General features: G+C 37.3%; 1 protein-coding gene across 6 annotated transcripts in view; it reads right to left on the reverse strand.

The window, feature by feature from the left end:
- Positions 1–18020, reverse strand: part of NALCN (sodium leak channel, non-selective) — a 288838-nt gene that overhangs the window by 128568 nt on the left and 142250 nt on the right. For all 6 annotated transcript variants that reach the window (XM_034665437.1, XM_019794775.2, XM_019794774.2 and 3 more), the window contains one exon: positions 2705–2842. In XM_034665437.1, the coding sequence (XP_034521328.1) occupies positions 2705–2842 (138 nt within the window). The remainder of the gene's footprint in view (positions 1–2704; positions 2843–18020) is intronic.

The following is an 18020-nucleotide window of genomic DNA, read 5'->3' on the forward strand; positions in this document are numbered from 1 at the left end:
AGTAAAATGTGACTTAAAACTGGAAGACAGATGCAGACCAAATGCATCCTAATCCTCGTCTGGGAGAAGAGATATGGGGAAAGAAGGAAAAATTAAGGCAGAGAAGGACTCGGTCCAGGAAGGGGCATGAATGACACTTAAAATTGATCAATAATACTTTACTTCCATAAATTAAAAGCAATTGAACTAACATAATAAATTTTTAGCACTCATGAAGGCATACCTTTAAATGCACACACCATGTTATTTAAACAGAGTGTTGGGGATAGCTGCGATCATTCTCACATTCCACGGCTGAAACACCCTCAAAAATACAGCTCACATGTAGATGGCAATCATGGAAAGTAGGCATGTGGGGCGCTATTATCCTCACTTTCAGATACGATACGACAGAGAGGTTAGGGAAGCCGTCTGATTCTTCCAAAGTCACCCATCTTGTGACAGGCAGAGCTAGAACCCGAATCTAGACTTTGAATGCCACAGCCGTACTTCATCTTATTTCCCAAGTGCCCTCATTGCTTTCCAGATTTGGAAAAGATTATGAATAAAAGAAGAAATCATTTCAATTTATAGTTTTAACTTAGAACCACTTTTTGAAAATCATGATGGAAAAATTACAATAAATGTTTTGGGCAGATACTTGACTCAGTAGAACGAAAAGGCAGAATTACATACGGGTTTTCCAGACGTGCTCTGAGAATTCCTAGGCATGCAGGTGAGCCCTTGGGAGTCCGTGGAAATGCTTCAGTGTTCCATAGTCAGTGCCATGGTTTTGGCCCCATAAAGAAAATTTAGACTGCCCAAGAAGTCAATGCACCAGATTTAATATTTTATTTCATCATATTTGTGATCTCTACAGAAGTTCACTTGAAAAAAAATTGCTTTGGTAAACAGTTTATTAGGTTGAATCATTTTTATTCTTGCTTTCATAGTGTGTGGGACTCTCACTAAAGAATTAAATCTATGTGAAAAATCTGCCATGAGGATAGCAAACAAGTATACTGTTTTAATAGAAAAGCAACTAGATAGATTATTACCATACACGGATGATTTCAATCATATCTCTCCTACTTTGAACCCTTGATCAGTAGTCTCCAAGCTATTCCATAGTTTCAAAGGAACTTAAACACATAGTAGACGCTTAGTAAACATTAGTTGAATTCACAAATGAGTGAATGAATGAGTAAATGAATGAATGAATGACAGAAACTTAAAGGTCCTGGAAGGGAGGATGCAAAGCACTCAGGGCCACATGTCCTGCAGCGTGGGCAGATTTTGCCCTGGAAGCCGGGCCTCCATTCTCCCCGCTGAATGTTCTTTCTTTTTGTGCATATTTTAAAAGTCACCCCATGTGAAAAATGCCAAAACTACTTCTATGTGATTCTACTGCTTGAACCTAAAACTTCACACCACATAACGATACACCCCCACACACTGCTTGACGGATGTGTCTGTTTTGAAAGAAACGCTCTGCCTGTAGCAAACGCAACCTCGGACACATCTAGTTTCTGAAGCACTTACATGGTTCATATTTAGAATTGGAAGGGACCTTGGCACTCATTTGTAATCTGTTTTATTTTAGTGACCCTTGGGCAGAGGTTTGACTCCATGAAGACATTTTCAGTGATAGTGGGGAACCCTGCAATCTAAGGAAACAGCAACGTAGCTGAATGACCACAGGCTATGAGACCAGGAAGACGTGGGAACATTCTGCTCCAGCATTTACACTCTACGTGGCACTGGGCAAATTTCTTAACTCCTCTGAGCCTCAGTTTCATCATCTGTAACGTGAGAGCATCACCTACCTTGGTTGATCCAAATACTAGGAATAAAATGATAAAACATTTTGCTTTTCAATAAACAACAGATTTTTGTTTCTTTTTTTGTTTTTTAAATTTCACGTGTTTCTGATAAAGGATAACACCTGGGTTCTTACCTTGGAACTTTTAACATAATAGAGCTTAAGTTTGCTTCTTAACTACACACACTTTTATTGTAAGGAGATGTACTTTTTGCCATTAAAAGACCTGAGGATTACATCCCTTTGTATGTTGTATGTCACAACTTTTTTCTTTCTGTTTAACAGAAATGCATTGAAAAGAAAATATCTGCAGTGTGACAGAAGTCAATTTTTCCTGGGTTTTGGTATTTCATTTTCATGATGCTTTTCACAATATGTGTAGCTCCGAGTTTTAATTTTCTCCCATGTGTTTTTTTCTGTCACAGAGCCCCAGAACACCGAGCTGACTTCTCACTGTACCCTGAGATCTTCACTTTGTCCTCAGTTTAGTCTCAGTCTTAGAAAAGGAAGCGGTGACACTGAAGAGTGTGTCTCTACATGATAAATAATAATAACGGCAGCAATCATAATAATGTAGTCTGGCTTGATCCCTAGATTATCTAGAGTGGGAATGCTCAGAGATGGTGAAACAGATACACGAATGCGGGATTTCCATCTTGCCTCATTTTGTTTTCCCTCATGTGGACACTTGTATCTGACGGAGCCACCTGACTCAGATCTGAAATCTAGTTCCTTAAGGAGATCGATTCAGAGGAATTGAGACTGGAAGGGACCTCATCTGGTCGGACTATTGACATGGGTTCTCTGGCTCTTGCTCTGAAATGGAAACTAGGCCACAGAAACCGGTTGGTGCTCATCCCACTATGGTTCTAAGACAGAATTGAAAAGAAATGCTAAACTCACCAGAGTGGCAAAGAGATGGTACAGAATGAAATAGATGGCCACCACAGGTGCCCACATGTGGCCCACAGCATTCAGGGTTTGGTCCATCACGTCTACCCATCCTTCCTGGGTGAGGATCTGGAACATGGACATAAACGCCTGCGGAGGAAGACAACGGAGGTGTTAAACACCTGCTCAGGGACGCATGCAGTTTAAAACTAGTATGCGACTCTCATCGCACTACGGACTTTTATCTGACTGTGAGAGGAAGAACAGCCTTAATGCAACAGATGGGAAAGAGCTGAGAACTACAGATTCTAAAAGCCTGATATCTAACTTTTCAGTGTGGAAAACTAAAACAATCACCCTGAATTAACATTAGCCTTGTGGGCGGGTAAATACTATAAAGTAAATTTTTTAAAAAATCAGGACCTCTTTTTATTTGACTTTTTTTTCCTTTTCTCTAAGCAAGCTAATGATTTAACATTTCCAACAGATAACTGTATTTTTATTTTGTTGCTAAGTGCAACTTATTTTTATAGTGAATTACATTCGATTGTCTAAAGGCATATGAGAATAATAGCCTTAATTTTACTTTTATAGTACCTATCAAATTATTTCAGTTATGTTAAAAACAAGAGACTCCTTAAGAAAGAAATCTTTCTTGTCTTTCTTTCTTTCTTTTCTTTCTTTCTTTCTTTTTCTTTTTCTCTATCTATCTACCCATCTGGTAGAGAGGGGGTGGGTAATGGGAGATGGAGAGAGAATCTCAAGCAAGCTCCACACCCAGTGTGGAGGCTGACAGGGCTTGATCTCATGACCCTGAGATCATGACCTGAGCCAAAATCAAGAGTTAGAGCTTAACCAACGGAGCCACCCAGGCGCCCCAAGAAAGAAATATTTCTAAATGATATTGCCATACTGAGCAACTTAATAAAGACAAACACATTTTTCATGATTTTTTGTTTTATTTTCAAAGCACAGAGTCAAGACCATGAAAGAGGCCAAGACCTAAATTAAAAAAATAAATAAATAAAAAATAAATAAATGAAGAGCATTCCAACAGAATCCAGCCAAGTTAAAAGACTCATACTTTCTCTGCCAAGATCTTTGGTTAGTTCCATTCTTACAAGTTTTTCTTGTTAAATATAGGGTTGTATGTACAGCCCTGACTTGTGTATCTTGTATACATTAGTGGTCAATAAATGTTTCTTAATGAGGATTTGTGATGATGATTTATGTCTGCGGAAGTGACAATTGGAATCTAGTGACTCTTTAAAAATGTCTTTATAGGCTTTAGTACAATGAAGATGTTGTAAACAGGACTCTCAGATTCCAAGAAATAAGGTCCAAGATACTACAAAGACCAACAAAGCCCAAGATAAAAGCCCTGTTACACTGATAGGATCTTAGAGACAAAATGGACACTACAGATAATCTACTCTGACTCTTTCTTTTTGAAGATAAGGAAAATGAGGCTTAAAGATGATAGGTGACAGCCCAAAGTCACTCTACTAATGTGTGACATTTACAACTAACACTGAGTCGTCATGACTCCAAAGTAAGTCCTTTTCCCAGTATCACATTCCGTGTTCAGTGGGGTCTTGAACCCGCTACTTTCCAGGCTGTACCCCACACAGTAAACTCTCTTAGCAGTTTGCTTTGCTAGGGACACTTACACGAACAGTTTTAGAAGTATGACATTAAATGCCTAGCACATAGGGGACCCATTTGAACAAAGGAACAATTAATTGTTAAATGATTCTTATACAAGGAGATAAGTTTTTCCACTTATCCTTTGTCTATGTATGAAACACTTAGCATCTCCTTGAGTTAATTTTTCTATAATCTCATTACCCTACAATGTGTCTTGTTCACAAAAGTACAAAGTATGCTGTTATTGATGCTTGAACTCAGCATTGTCAAGGACAATATAACATTTCCCCTGCTAAGGCGCCCAAGAGAATATTAGCTCTAACTCATCCCAAAAATGCTTCCGAAGATTCTGCAACACGTCATTTAACTTCATAAGTATGCCAACACTTACCATGGGGGCAATTATTTTTTCCCTGTTTTTTTTTTTCTGTCGAATATTTATTACATCCAAAGACAAGGAACACAAGTTCCAAAGATGATTCACATAAATATATCAGACTGCTGTATTTTCTTCAACAAAGATGTCACCAGTGTGAAAGTGTGTGTACATCCTAAAGGCTCAACAGCAATAGGGGAAGATCAAAACACCCACCAGTATAAAGGGAATTTTACCCAACATGGACTTATTTCCCCCAAAATGACAGGCAAGCTTGTGATTAAATCCAACATTTAATCATAGTACCTAGAGACCGAAAAATGCAGGTGTACCTTTCAACTGCCTTGGGCACTAACCAAATTAATTTGTTTGCATCCACTGCATTAGCTTTCATGAATACTCAGCTATTATGCATTCAGTAAATGCTCGGGAACGTGGAGCTATGGGGTTGTAACCTGTTGCTGGCAGATAAGCAATGTTGGCAAGAACACTGGGGTTATCTTCTACTCTTTTCAGTCTCAGAAGAAAAAAAAACCTCATTTCTGCACAGCTTAGCCACCTGAAAGTCCATGTTGTAAGATGCTGTGAATTATATTTGAGAGCAACGTTTTGTTACAATGTGTGTATTTCTAGCTGCTTACATGGATAAACCAATGAAAGGTAGCGCCATGAAATACATCTATCACAGGCTGAAAATTAATTTTTGCCTTGCATGAAGGTTTCTATGTCAGTTTTGTTGAGAGTTTAGCCAGAAATTTAAATCCTGATGGTCAGGATGTAACTCAAGTCCACTTATACTGTCCACAGAATGTGTGTCCCTTGTAGGGTCTGCTTAGCTTATTTACTTAAACATGGATTGTTCGTGGCTTCTGGAGGCTTGAGGTGGCAGGGATTGAGATGAGGAAGACACAGTTTCTTTTACTAAGAAAATTATAATCAAAGAATGATAGAACAAGATGAAAATGACCAACTCTAAGAAAAGGCAAAATGGGAAATACGGCGTATAAGAGAACTACGGTAAAGCTATCAAGGAGCAAGTTAGAAATACCAATGTATCCCTTCTGGGTGAGGGAAGAACTGTTTGGGGAAAATGATGGCAAGTGATTGTCATGGTGAAAAAGAATATGATATATATGATGGGGCAAGAAACAAAGGTCTGGAGGAAGTCCTCTGTTTTCTCAGAGCTACCTGTTCTTATGTAATACCAATTTCCTATCCTATGGACCTCTTGTCCCTCCTTATGGGTTTCCATCAGCTCTTTATAAATTAAGAAAACTAATCTTTTATCTGCTATATATGTTTAAGGTATTTTCCTCTATCCATTTGTGGTATTTTTGCAAACATTAATTTTATATTTCTATGTGGTCTAATTTGCTATTCTTTTAGCTAAGGTAAAAAAACAAAAAAACAAAAAACTTCTCTCACTGGAATATTAGACTTAAACGTAACCATACTTTTATGAAGTAGTTTTAGTTTCCTTATTTTATTATGTTTAACATGCTGAACCAGAAGTCACTATTTAAATCAGCCCGAATCTGGAATTTATTTTCATATAAGAAGTGAGATAAGAATTAATCTTATTTTTCTTTCAAAGAGGAGATCAGCTGACTCAGCACAATATAAATGAAAAAATCTACCTTTTCACTAATTCGAAATACCCCCTTTATTATATACCGAATAATCATATAATTTCAGCTCTATTTCTAAGTTTCTATTCTTTTCCATCAATCCATCTCATCTCCAAATTGTCTAGCAATTGTACATTTATTTTAATAACTGGTAGGATTCCTAGCTGCTCCTCATAAACTTTTGTTTTCATAATTCTTTTATTTATTTTTATGTATTAATTCCTCAAAACATCCTGTTTTATTTGTTGAGATCACTTTAAGAAAAATTGATATTCTTATTCTCCAATCTCATAGAAATGCTTATCTTTCCATTTATTGTTTTTATTCATCATTCTGAACAAATATTTCTTCTTATATGGTCTCCACACTTTCCTTAAGCTGATTAATATTACTTTTCAAAAACTTAATCAAGATGATTCTGTATCATTAAAATACTGCATAGTAAAGAAACCTGATGATGGGTTTCTTAATGAATGATAAGCAACAGCTGTATGTCTAAGTATGTTTTTCAGTCCTAATTGGTCTTTCATGCTTGTCAGTACATTGATAATCAACAGATTGATAGTCAATATGTTGACTATGAAAATATTGTTCACTGTTGAGCCCAGCAATGTTCTCGTATCATACTTCCTCTTCCAGGGTTCCAGTGTAGAACTTGCATGCTACCAGAGGGAAAATGTTCCAGGTGGAGCAGCTCCCTTTCTCACTTTCTACTAATTGCTCAGAATCTGGCCCAGTTTCATGCACTTTATTTGAATCTTTGCTTTCTTACATAATGTTCCATTTAGTTCAGTTTAGTTTTGGTTGAGATTTTTCTGATTGTTCTTCACACATTTCATTGGGAGAAGAAATATATACTTTTCCCCCATCTATTTCCTATAGCTTGCAGATTCTCATGGATTTCATCTCTTGTTTGGAATAAATTCCACTGTCAAAGCTCCTATAGTTGTTCCTCCTGAAGACTTCAATTACCCCAAAACCATCTGATTCTTCCTCTCAGATAGTTTTCTTGGGGATCCTCTTACTACCTGCTTTAATTTGGACTAACTGCTTTTTAGATCTGCTCCACAGTTGTCAGAATCTTTGTTTTTAACTTTCTTATCTAGATCTTTTGTTCTATTATAGTGTCAGAAAGTGATCCCAGAATCTCTTCCTCAGAGTCCTGTTTGAATGTCAGTTGGCTTTTCTTCTCTCTGTTTTGCTGTCTCAGTTTGAGGAGGGGCATCTTCAGGGATAGAAGTATTCTCCGGGGCTATAGGAAGTAATGCTTGGAATATCAACCTTCAGATATTTCTTCAATTCAGACAGGTCCCAGAAATCTTTACTGCTGTCAGAGCCAATCAGTCCCAGGTGTTGGCGGCCTCCCATTCAACCGCTCTCCCAGCCGTCTCCAGCGGAGGGCAGACAGGCTGATTCTGCTGGTTTTGGTTCTCTGTGTGAAGGGAGAGGACAGACAAGAGGGGCTCTCCTTACCACCCTGCCCCCAGGGCCACCTGTGCCCTTGTGGCTTCTGTTTCCTTCTTTCCTCTTCATACTCTCATTGTGCTATAAACTTTTGTTCATTATGGGAGACAATTCGTTTTTGGAAATTATGATTATTTTGCTTTCACTCTCAAGCTTTCTTCCTAGCTGGGAAAAATAAAATGGTGAGATCTAGCATTTTATTTTCTCTGGTAAAACAGCTGGAACAAGTCATTTCTACATTGGGGGCTGCTTGTTGTCTTTTTCTAGGTCTATGCATGTTCCCATGACCTGAGCTCCTCAAAGTGAGGGAGATGAATAAATGTTTTAGGATTTGCTTTTCCAATTTATTTTTTTTCTCAACGTCTAGAAAACAGGCTTAAGTCATGAGCCTAGAGAGTTCATCCTCTATGATTTTCTCTCTCTTTCTCCCCCCGTTTCCTCCCTCCTTCCTAGTAGCTGCTATTCAAAGATAATGGTACAAAATTGTGCCCTTGCCTTTGTGTGGTTATTGCTGGTGTAATTTTTTCTGGCTTATAATTAACTGTTTTATTTGTTTCCTTAGGTTTTAGGGACAGAGGGTCTGTGATTTTGCTATTTCACTCCTCGAGTCCAAACCTACAGATGTAAATAGGAGTAAACAACTTTGTTTACAAGTGCTTTTACTTTTAAAAAATTATTTTATTTTTTAGAGAGACAGTGCATGCTGGTGTGCATGCAAGTGGAGTGGGGGGAGGGGCAGAGAGAGGGGGGAGAGAGAATCTTAAGCAGCCCCCAAGTCCAGCTCCCCAGCCCAACATGGGGCTTTATCTCACCACCCTGACATGATGACCTGAGCCAAAACCAAGAGTTGGTCATTTAACTCCTGGGTGGGACTGAGCCACCCAGGAGCCCCTACAAGTGCTTCTACTTTTTTATTTTTAATAACATCATCACATATTAAACACCACAATACAGGTCAGTCCCTTTCAGTGCCTGGCTACACTAAGTTTTTTTTTTTTAAGATTTTATTTATTTATTCACGAGAGACAGAGAGAGAGGCAGAAGCAGAGGGAGAAGGAGGCTCGTCGTGGAGCAGGAAGCCTGATGTGGGACTCGATCCCAGCACCCTGGGATCATGACCTGAGCCTAAGGCAGATGCTTAACGGACTGAGCCACTTCGGTGCTTTGGCTACACTAACTGAATCAGGGATGAGGCGTTAAGCAGAGAATGGCCAGTTGCATTTAAGGTGATCAGGAACAAACAACTCGGCCCCATCAGAAAAGAACTAAATCAATCAAAAACATCTCTAATGAACATCCAGTGGAAGCTGTAGAGAAAAATCACATTGTTGGCAGTAGCATCTGAAGGCGAACAACTGAAGACTGGTTCTACAGGTCAGGAGGAGCAAGAGGGATCATTAAAAAGTTAGAGTTATGAGCATGTTGATAATCCAAGGAAGCAAACATCTCTGAATGAACAGAAGTTAAGTGGGAAAGAAAAGACAGAGTAGAAATGGCAATGAAGTTCACTGACTGGAGAAGAAAGGTTGTAAAAATCACTGGCTCATGGAGCACCTTTTTCTAATTGCAGTGCATCATATCCCTCAGGAATGTGGGAACAAAACAAAGGGCGAGACCAGAGCACAGAGCAAAAGCCACAAGGCAGGAGTGTGACAAGGTGACCTGTTCCGTGGGTGATGCAGGAGAAAACATATCTAAGAGCAGAGAAAAGGGTCCTGAGGTCACTGAAGGGCCTGAGCTACTGCAATGAAGAACCACAAAATTCACTGCCTGCCCTTCTCAGGCTCCTTGGCTGGCATTTCCTTGATTAATCTCTACAAGCTGCGGTGGCTCAGGGCTCTGTCCTCTGATGTCTTTTGTGCCTCTCAACACTCGCTAACTAGTTGGTCTCACTCATTCCAATGCCTTTAAATACCACCTATATACTGATGACTCCAGTCCCACACCTGGAATCAACTCCATGTCTCCACTTGGATGTGTATAAAACAGGAATCTCAAGCATTAGACATTCCACATCAAACTCTTTATGTCCTATTCCTCAAACCTGTTCTTCCTGTCTCCTTCCCATCTCAGAAGAATGAGAGCTCCATTCTCCAAGTTACTCAGGCCAACAACCTCACAGAAACTTCTGGTTCTTCTCATTTCCTCACATTCTGCATCCAGCCTGTGAGGAAATCCTGCTAAATCCAACCTTTGTTCTTGGTCTCAGTTCCACATTTATTCTCAACATTCCCTGATATCACTACTAAAACAGCTAATAGTTTCCTCCCAAGTAGCCCTACAATTTGGTACTATCCGTTCTGGTCATAAACTGAGATTAGGGGATTTGAATAAAAATAAGACCACCAAAGAGGGAGAAATAAGAAAGTATTTTCATAGCTTCTCTTTTATTCCAAATAATAGCCTTGAATATTGAACACAGATGGGATGAACAATGTCCCCTAGACCAGGCTTCCACCAAATGCCAAAGTGTTGGTGGCAGAGACAGGTTCATCAATGACAGGACATCCTTTTCTTTTTCAAGGCCCCAAGGGTCCATTTCTGACTCGGAATCTCTTTCTGATAGACCTTCTTGGAGTTAGGTGAAAGCAAAGCAAGGGTATTACCCAATACTGAAATAAACAGGCTATAAGCCTTTGTTGAGGCCTTGCAAAGCAGTTCATAACACTTTAAAAAGATATCATGGATGCCCTTTGGTAACTTGATGCCCCAATGCATGTTTTGGGTTTTGAGCATGTGTGGATATCAATTTAGGTTAAAAAATAATTAAATATTCTTAAAAAGTAGGATGGGTAAACACCTCAGGTTTTGGTCAACATATAGCGAGCAGAATATACAGTGTGATCCCATTTGTAATATACAAATCTAGATGTGTTCTTGTGTTCCTCAAAATGATTGAAAGCCTATAAAATAAACTTAGTACTTTGGGGACTGGAATGGGGAGGACTGAGGAACTAGGAAGAGGGGGTAAATTCTCTCTTTTGGATTTTTTAAAGTAATAGCTTTACTGAGGTATATTTTACATATCATAAAATTAATCATTTAAAGTCTACAATTAAGTGGCTCAGTCAGGTAAGCGTCCGGCTCTTGATTTCAGCTCAGGTCATGATCTCAGGGTCCTAAGATCCAGCCCCGAGTCAGGCTCCTTGCTCAGTGGGGAGCTTGCTGGAGATTCTCTCTCTCCCTCTGTTCCTCACCCCCAAAATAAATAAATCTTTAAATAAATAAAGTCTACAACTAAGCGTGTTTAGTTTATTTCAAGAATTGTACAGCATTACCACTATTTAATTTAAGAACATTATCTCTGCCTCCTCTCAAAAACTACGTACCCATTGGCATTCCCTCCCCATTCTTCCCTCCTGTAGCCTTTAGTAACCAATATACTTTCTGTCTCTATGGATTTGCCTGTTCTGTGGATCTTCTATAAATGGAATCATACATCAGCACTTTATTGCCAATTGATATTGCATTTTAAGGACAGACCACATTTTATCTATTCATCAGTTGATGGATATTTGTTTTGTTTCCACTTTTTGGCTATTGTGAATAATGCTGCTATGAACATTCTCGTACAGGTTTTTGTGTGAACATAAAATTTCCTTTTCACTTAATATGCCTTTTACCTTTTGTATTAAAATATATGTAAAAACTGATATTTATTTCGAAAAATACACACATTAAACATTTTAAAACATGGTGAAGAATACCACCCATGTCGACATACAGCTTTCATTTTATGATGTAATTTACATCTATTTTATCTATCTTTAGCTGGTTTCAAGAATTCTTTCTCTACAATAGATTTGCTTTCAAAATGAAATCCATTTGACAACTTATATAGTGGCCCAACCTTTTTATGGAGAGTGTCCCTGCTGTGTCTTACTACCAGTCAGCCCTAAAATAGAAGATCTGACTTGATGGTATTCACTGAGTACAAAAGTGACACATCCTTTGGTTTTAATTGCCTTAATTAATCACCTACTCAATGTCCTTGTTTCTTTATCCCCACTCAAATAGCAGTAAAATGTTGAGAAGTTTTATCCTCTGAAAAACCCACTAATGTCATGATCCTTTAATATTTTGTTGTATAGTTCCTTTTATTTGAAACTTACTCAACTATTCAAAGCTATAATTTTTTTTAAAGATTTGCTTATTTATTTATTTGAGAGAGAGAGAAAGCATGAGCAAGGGGAAGGGCAGAGAGGGAGAAAGAATCTGAAGCAGACTCGGTGGTCAGTGCAGAGCCTGACACCAGGCTCATCCCACAACTGTGAGGTTATGATCTGAGCCAAAACCAAGAGTCAGACACTCAAATGACTGAGCCACTCAGGTGCTCCTCACACCTGTAATATTTAAAATGATATCAACAAATAGTAAATGTTGGACTTACCTAATGCTGGCTGGCAAAATCATGACTGACAAGATCAAGGTCTTATGGAGAATTGGGGGGTTGAAAAACCCAATAAAAATGACATTTTTAATGTATTTTAAAACCTACAGTAAATAAAAGCTCTAAGAACAACCACTTACTGTGGTGAAACTCAGTTATCCATAAATACAAACTCTGTGGATTTGAAATCTGGAGTGAAAACATAGCCAAAGCCATTGGCAATAGCCATTTCTTTACTTCAGATTTCTTCTTAACTGGTTTAGATGGAATTCTAGGGTCCATCAATTCAGTTACACTTTTCCTAGTTCTCCAATCTCCACCTTTCTGTCTTTTTTGGCCAACTCTCAGACAAAATGCCAACTCCTAGGTGGGTCTGACTCCTCATGGTTGTGCCTACCCATTCGGCTGCTCTGAGGAGAGGGTTACCTCTAGGAAAACAGGCTTCCCTCCCCCTGGCTTCCAAAGGGGCCTCAACACTGTCCAGCAAGCCTCTTCCCTGTATTTGGTGAGTCCAAGACCAGACACAAGCTTCCCAAAACTTCTTGTCATCTGTCATCTGACTAACTTCATCCACCTCAGCTCTGCCCTCACTCTCAAGAGATGGCCTTCCTAGAGGGGAGAGCTAAGGGTGCCATTTAAAACAGAAGTTGAATGAGCTGAGCCTAAGACCTCTACCTTCTGTGAGTGGTAGAGCGGTGAGGCAAAAACCAAGTGTTTAGCTCTGCAGTCACAGGGCCTGAGTTTGGGATTAAACTGCTGCCTGGCTTAGTGGCTCTGGGAGAAACACCGAGCCATCCCGACACCGAGCTTCCTTAAACGTGTGATAGCGTCACTCCGAAGACTATTTTGAGAATGAATCAAAATAAACAGAGTGTGTGTGAGGACTTTATAAACATGAAATCACCATACAAGCAACATTTTTAAATAAAAATTTTAAAAAATCTCTCTCAAGGAAAAACAACTTTAATAACCCTTGTTCAAATTTCAGAATTCTTATATGGTCTCTATGATTTAAAATTCTTTATGTCATATACAGTGTGATTCCATTTTTATAAAGTTCAAAATTATACTAGATAAACTATATTTTTAAGAAGATATTTCCTCTGAGACACATGATGTTGAAACTGTGACTCTTTTTGATGGCATCATTTTATTTTATCTTTGAACTAAATGATTCCCTACATATCCTCGATAGCTGTCAGTGGTCTATTTTATGATCTATTAATTGGTACTGGCCGTCAATTCGAAAACTTTGTTTTCATACAATATATTTTCCAGCCCATCTTCCCAGACTATATTTTACCTATAAATTATAGAAAAAGGCTACAGTAAATGTTTTGTTACTAATAGAAGCTAATAAATTCCCTTTTGGTGCTATTAATTCACCCGAGTATTGAATAAACAGTAAAAATCACGGTGTTAGCAAATGGACTGATAATAGACAGCTCTGTAAAATAGGATATGTGCTTGAAGTTATCACATACACTGAGACCTGAAAACACAATGAAACACTGACTGGATTTTGTTGCAGGGCCCTTTCTGGAGAGTACAGTTACCAGTGACCTTTAAATGGTAAAGGTTTTGGAGTCATGTCGGTCTCTCTCCCTAGATGAACTCTTTTGGAATTTGAGATCTGTTGAAACCAATTACTTTTGTTGTTAGTAGAAGTGAAATATTTAAAATATTAATCTTTATAAAATGACTATGCCTTATTCCTTGTCATTGAGAAAGAAATGAAAGTTGAAACTGGAGGTTTTAATTAATTCTGTGACTGCCTTTTATAGTGACAAAAAGACCAAGCAGTTCTTTGCTTTTTCCAAAATGAACCCACATTATTTATTTCACTTCTATAATTCCTAAAATGTGCTTGTTGCCAATCATTCCATTTAAACGAGTAAAAAGAGAGGTGGGGGGAAGTCAGTTTATTGGTCAAATTTTAGACCACTATGGAAAAGCCGTAGTGAAACAAGACTAAAGTAATTGGCCTTAAATGTCAAAATGAGCTTGAATGTAATTAGAAGCAAAGCAGACATCAGAAGGTTATGCCTACTCCAGCGGCAAATTACTTTAAGTAGAGCCTACACTTAAATATCATTTCAAGAGTAAAAGGAAAGATGGCAGAAACTCATTTGCAAAAGCCAGTGAATCTTTTTCTAGTCCTGAAAGTGTCTGTAGGTGTATCCAAACTGCGCTTTTCTTTTAAACGGCCATGCTTGAGTTCACTTTTACATATAACACCGTAACCGACAATGCAGACAAAATCATGGATTTGTAGTCTCCTGGGATTTCTTTCAGGATAAGATTAAAATGACATGAGGAGAGACACTGAACCATGACTAGCATTTACATGGTGGTTTACAGCTCCCGAAGCAGTTAATTGTCCATTATGCAGAGCAACATGAGCAACAGCCCCGTGAATGATTACTGCACGTACGGTAGCCCCCATGGCCTTAACGATTAACCTAGGCCGCAGGTAGCAGACGGTGGCCCCGGGTCTCTAGGCTGGGATCTGTTGCCTTCAAATTCCTTTTGAACACTGCAGGTACAAGGCATCTTAAGATCTAGTAATTGCTGATTTCCTTTCATGATCTAAATTACTGAAAATTACTGTAAATTTTATAAATTTTGTAATATTTAAAATGTTTACCTCCTTTGTCTTACACAGTACTGGGTACATGTCTAAAACTCCATATTATGCTCAACTGGTTGATGAAAAATAGATATCTCCAGTATCTTCTAATCTTTGCTAAAATGAGCTTCACTCACTAACATTTTTCCACATGGAAAGAACATAACGTTTCCATTCCCATGAGAATCTAAAACCATGGAATTTTAATTTGTTTTAATAATAAAAATATATTAATCATTTATGACTCAAATGTTAAAGTTCCTGGATTAGAAACATTTATCTTAAGGAAAAAAATATCAAGATGAACTGAATGAACTTAAATTCTTTCCCTAACAATCTTTCTTGCAGAGCATGATATTTTTAGTTGAAAGGTATACTTCCCACCGATTATGTTAAAATAATTTTGAAATGCAACCATCTAGCTGACAGAACAAACAGCTGTGAAAATGAGACCTGGAGGTTTATGCAAATAGGAAACTTCTGAATTAATTTTCTTCATAGAACAGACTGTCAAGTTTCTGGGAGTATTTATGCCCTATTTCTTAATTAGTGATTTTGCTAATGTCAGTCATATTAAATTTTCATGATGTAAATGATGCATTTCATTGGCAAATACGTGCTATAAAATCGCAGATGAAAGTTGACATTTTACTTTTGGTGCAATAAAGATTTAGTAACATATCCAAATGAAACAGGGCTCCTAAAAGTGCAGATGTGTGTCCTGTTGTTAAATAAGCGGAGAATTTATCAAGAAAACTTCTGTAAGGAAAGTACCATGGAGTCTACACAGGAAATTTCAGGGTTTTCTTACCATTGGTTTGAATAACAACGCTCAAGAACAAGGTTTTTTTATGCGGCTTCAAATAGAAAGCAACTACAGTCAGAAAACACTTATAGTTTAGCATTAAAAAAAAACCCAAAAAACAAAAACCCAACCCTTTAGAAATGGAGTTTGCCATTGTTTGCTCTCTTTGAATGGGCTTTGATTCTCATTTTTCTTCACTAAGTTCACAAATAATGAGCTTTACTGCAAATTATATAGTTTGCTCTTTTCTATCACAAACATAGATTTCAAAGCCTTGCCTTTATTCTGATATTGCTTCTTTAGTACCCTAATACCTTGAAAACTAGATTTGATAGATGTTTACAAATAAATGTTTAATTGAAATCATTTGACTTTAATAAAGCTGATTTTAAAAGTCATGAACTAAAACTAGTCTTATGTTAGTCTTGCACAACTTTTATGTCTCTCGTAAGAGTAGATATATAAAGGGACACATTATATTTTTGGGGGGGCATTTATACGTATTTGAAACAAGACTGAATTCAGCTACAAACATAGTTGTTATTGTACTTTTTTTGCTTCATATTTTATCATCCCCACGAGTGTCACACATGGCTTACCTCATAAGTTAGGCTGTAAAAATATAGTTTTGATAACTATATGACATGCCACCACATTTAAAAATTATTTAGACATTTCACGGTGGTTGGACATTAAAGTTGTCTCAAAATTTTCACAATGGTAAGGAATGCTACAAAGAGCATTTTTTTGAAGATCAATCTTTGTGTGCATCTCTGGTTATTTTCTTGGAGTAGATTTCTAGAAATGCAATCACTAGATCAAAGAGAAAAAATGCTTTTTGGTGTCTTCATCTATAATGAAAAACGGATTCCCAGAAGAGTTACACAAACGTTCATTGCCCTGTGCGATGTGTGAGAGGGCTTTCTGCCAGCAGTGCACATCACCATTAGCCAAAAATAAAAATAACAAACAGATCTTGTCCATTCAACACTTTCTTTCTGACATGCATTATAAATTAAGGTTGTATCTTCATGTTTTCCTCTGTTCTTAAAAATTATTTATAGCGGTTACTTTTGACTTTTTGAAAAGTCAAATTTGTTCTTCTTTTAGGCCTAGAAAGTTCTTGACCACCCAAGATGAAAAATGATATTTTCTCTGTTTTTTTACCGTTTCACACTTCAAATGTCCTTGCTCTAATTCATCTGGAAGGTATTTTGATACAGAGTACAGGAGACTCTGATATCCCCAATATGGCTTGTTTGATAATAGTTAGTCTTGTAATCACTCATTTTGATACTTTCTTTACCAAATGTCTTTTTAATGCACGTTTGCCCCTTTATCTATATGTTAACCCTAAATCACAGTCTTTATTATTGTAGCTTTGTACATTTTCTTATTGGTTCTCAGCAATTTTTGATGATGTCCTCACTACTTTTTCTTTTTTTAATAACATCTATAATGTGGGGGAAATTACTTCCTTAATAGAGGTTTTTTTGGGGATTACATTTGATATATGTGGATATCTATGTGTGTATATGTGCACTTCTCTCTCTCTATGAAAACTTGTTGTAAGGGCTTTGCATGTAAAAAATTTCATATACAGTAATTATTACAATCAGCAATAATGATCCCTGGGGAAATGTCTTCTTGAATTAATCAGGAATAATTATGCTTCTTTACAAAGTAGTTTGTTTTTACCTTATTATCATTTTCATCTACCTATCTAAGTCTGTATTTGATAGAAAAACTGGAGTCACACTGTGCCTCAACTCCAGCAAACACGGTGTCCTCATGGTGCACTTTTGTGTTTTGGGTTTCGTTTTGTGTTCATTGTAATTTCAATTTTGTTTTCCCGTTAGATTAATTTTCTTAAATTCAGCTTAAATTTATTTGACCTGGCTATATCCTTACTGGACACATTATATTTTTTTTTGGAATAGGGCAAAATACAATAAACATTTCTTTGCATATCTTGTTAAAATGACAGCAATTTTAAGACTACTTTAATAATTTTTATATAGTTAGATAGTGCAGAAACACATTCTTCCTTACACTCCAAGACAGTGTCCCCTTTCTTTTATTTTGCCATGGCTTTTCATAAGCCCCATTGGTTTTACTGCTTTTTTTCACTCAGCCTAAAAGATGTGGTTTATCCAAAGAAAAAGAATATGTGGTATTGTCCACATTGTTAGCAGAATTATTTTTTTGTCATTCATATTAATATGCATACTTTAACAACGAATTTCTAGCTTTTCTTACAGAAATGTATCCAGTATGCTCTGTTGGTTTGAAGCAGGATTTTTGTCCTTCACCCACCGCCTTTTTTCCTGGGATTCTGAATTGAATTAAATGCATGTGGAAAACTAAAATAACAACAAAAACAATGGAA

The sequence above is a fragment of the Ailuropoda melanoleuca genome, chromosome 7 (genome assembly GCF_002007445.2).
Source record: "Ailuropoda melanoleuca isolate Jingjing chromosome 7, ASM200744v2, whole genome shotgun sequence".
In the NCBI taxonomy this organism is placed as follows: Eukaryota; Metazoa; Chordata; class Mammalia; order Carnivora; family Ursidae; genus Ailuropoda; species Ailuropoda melanoleuca.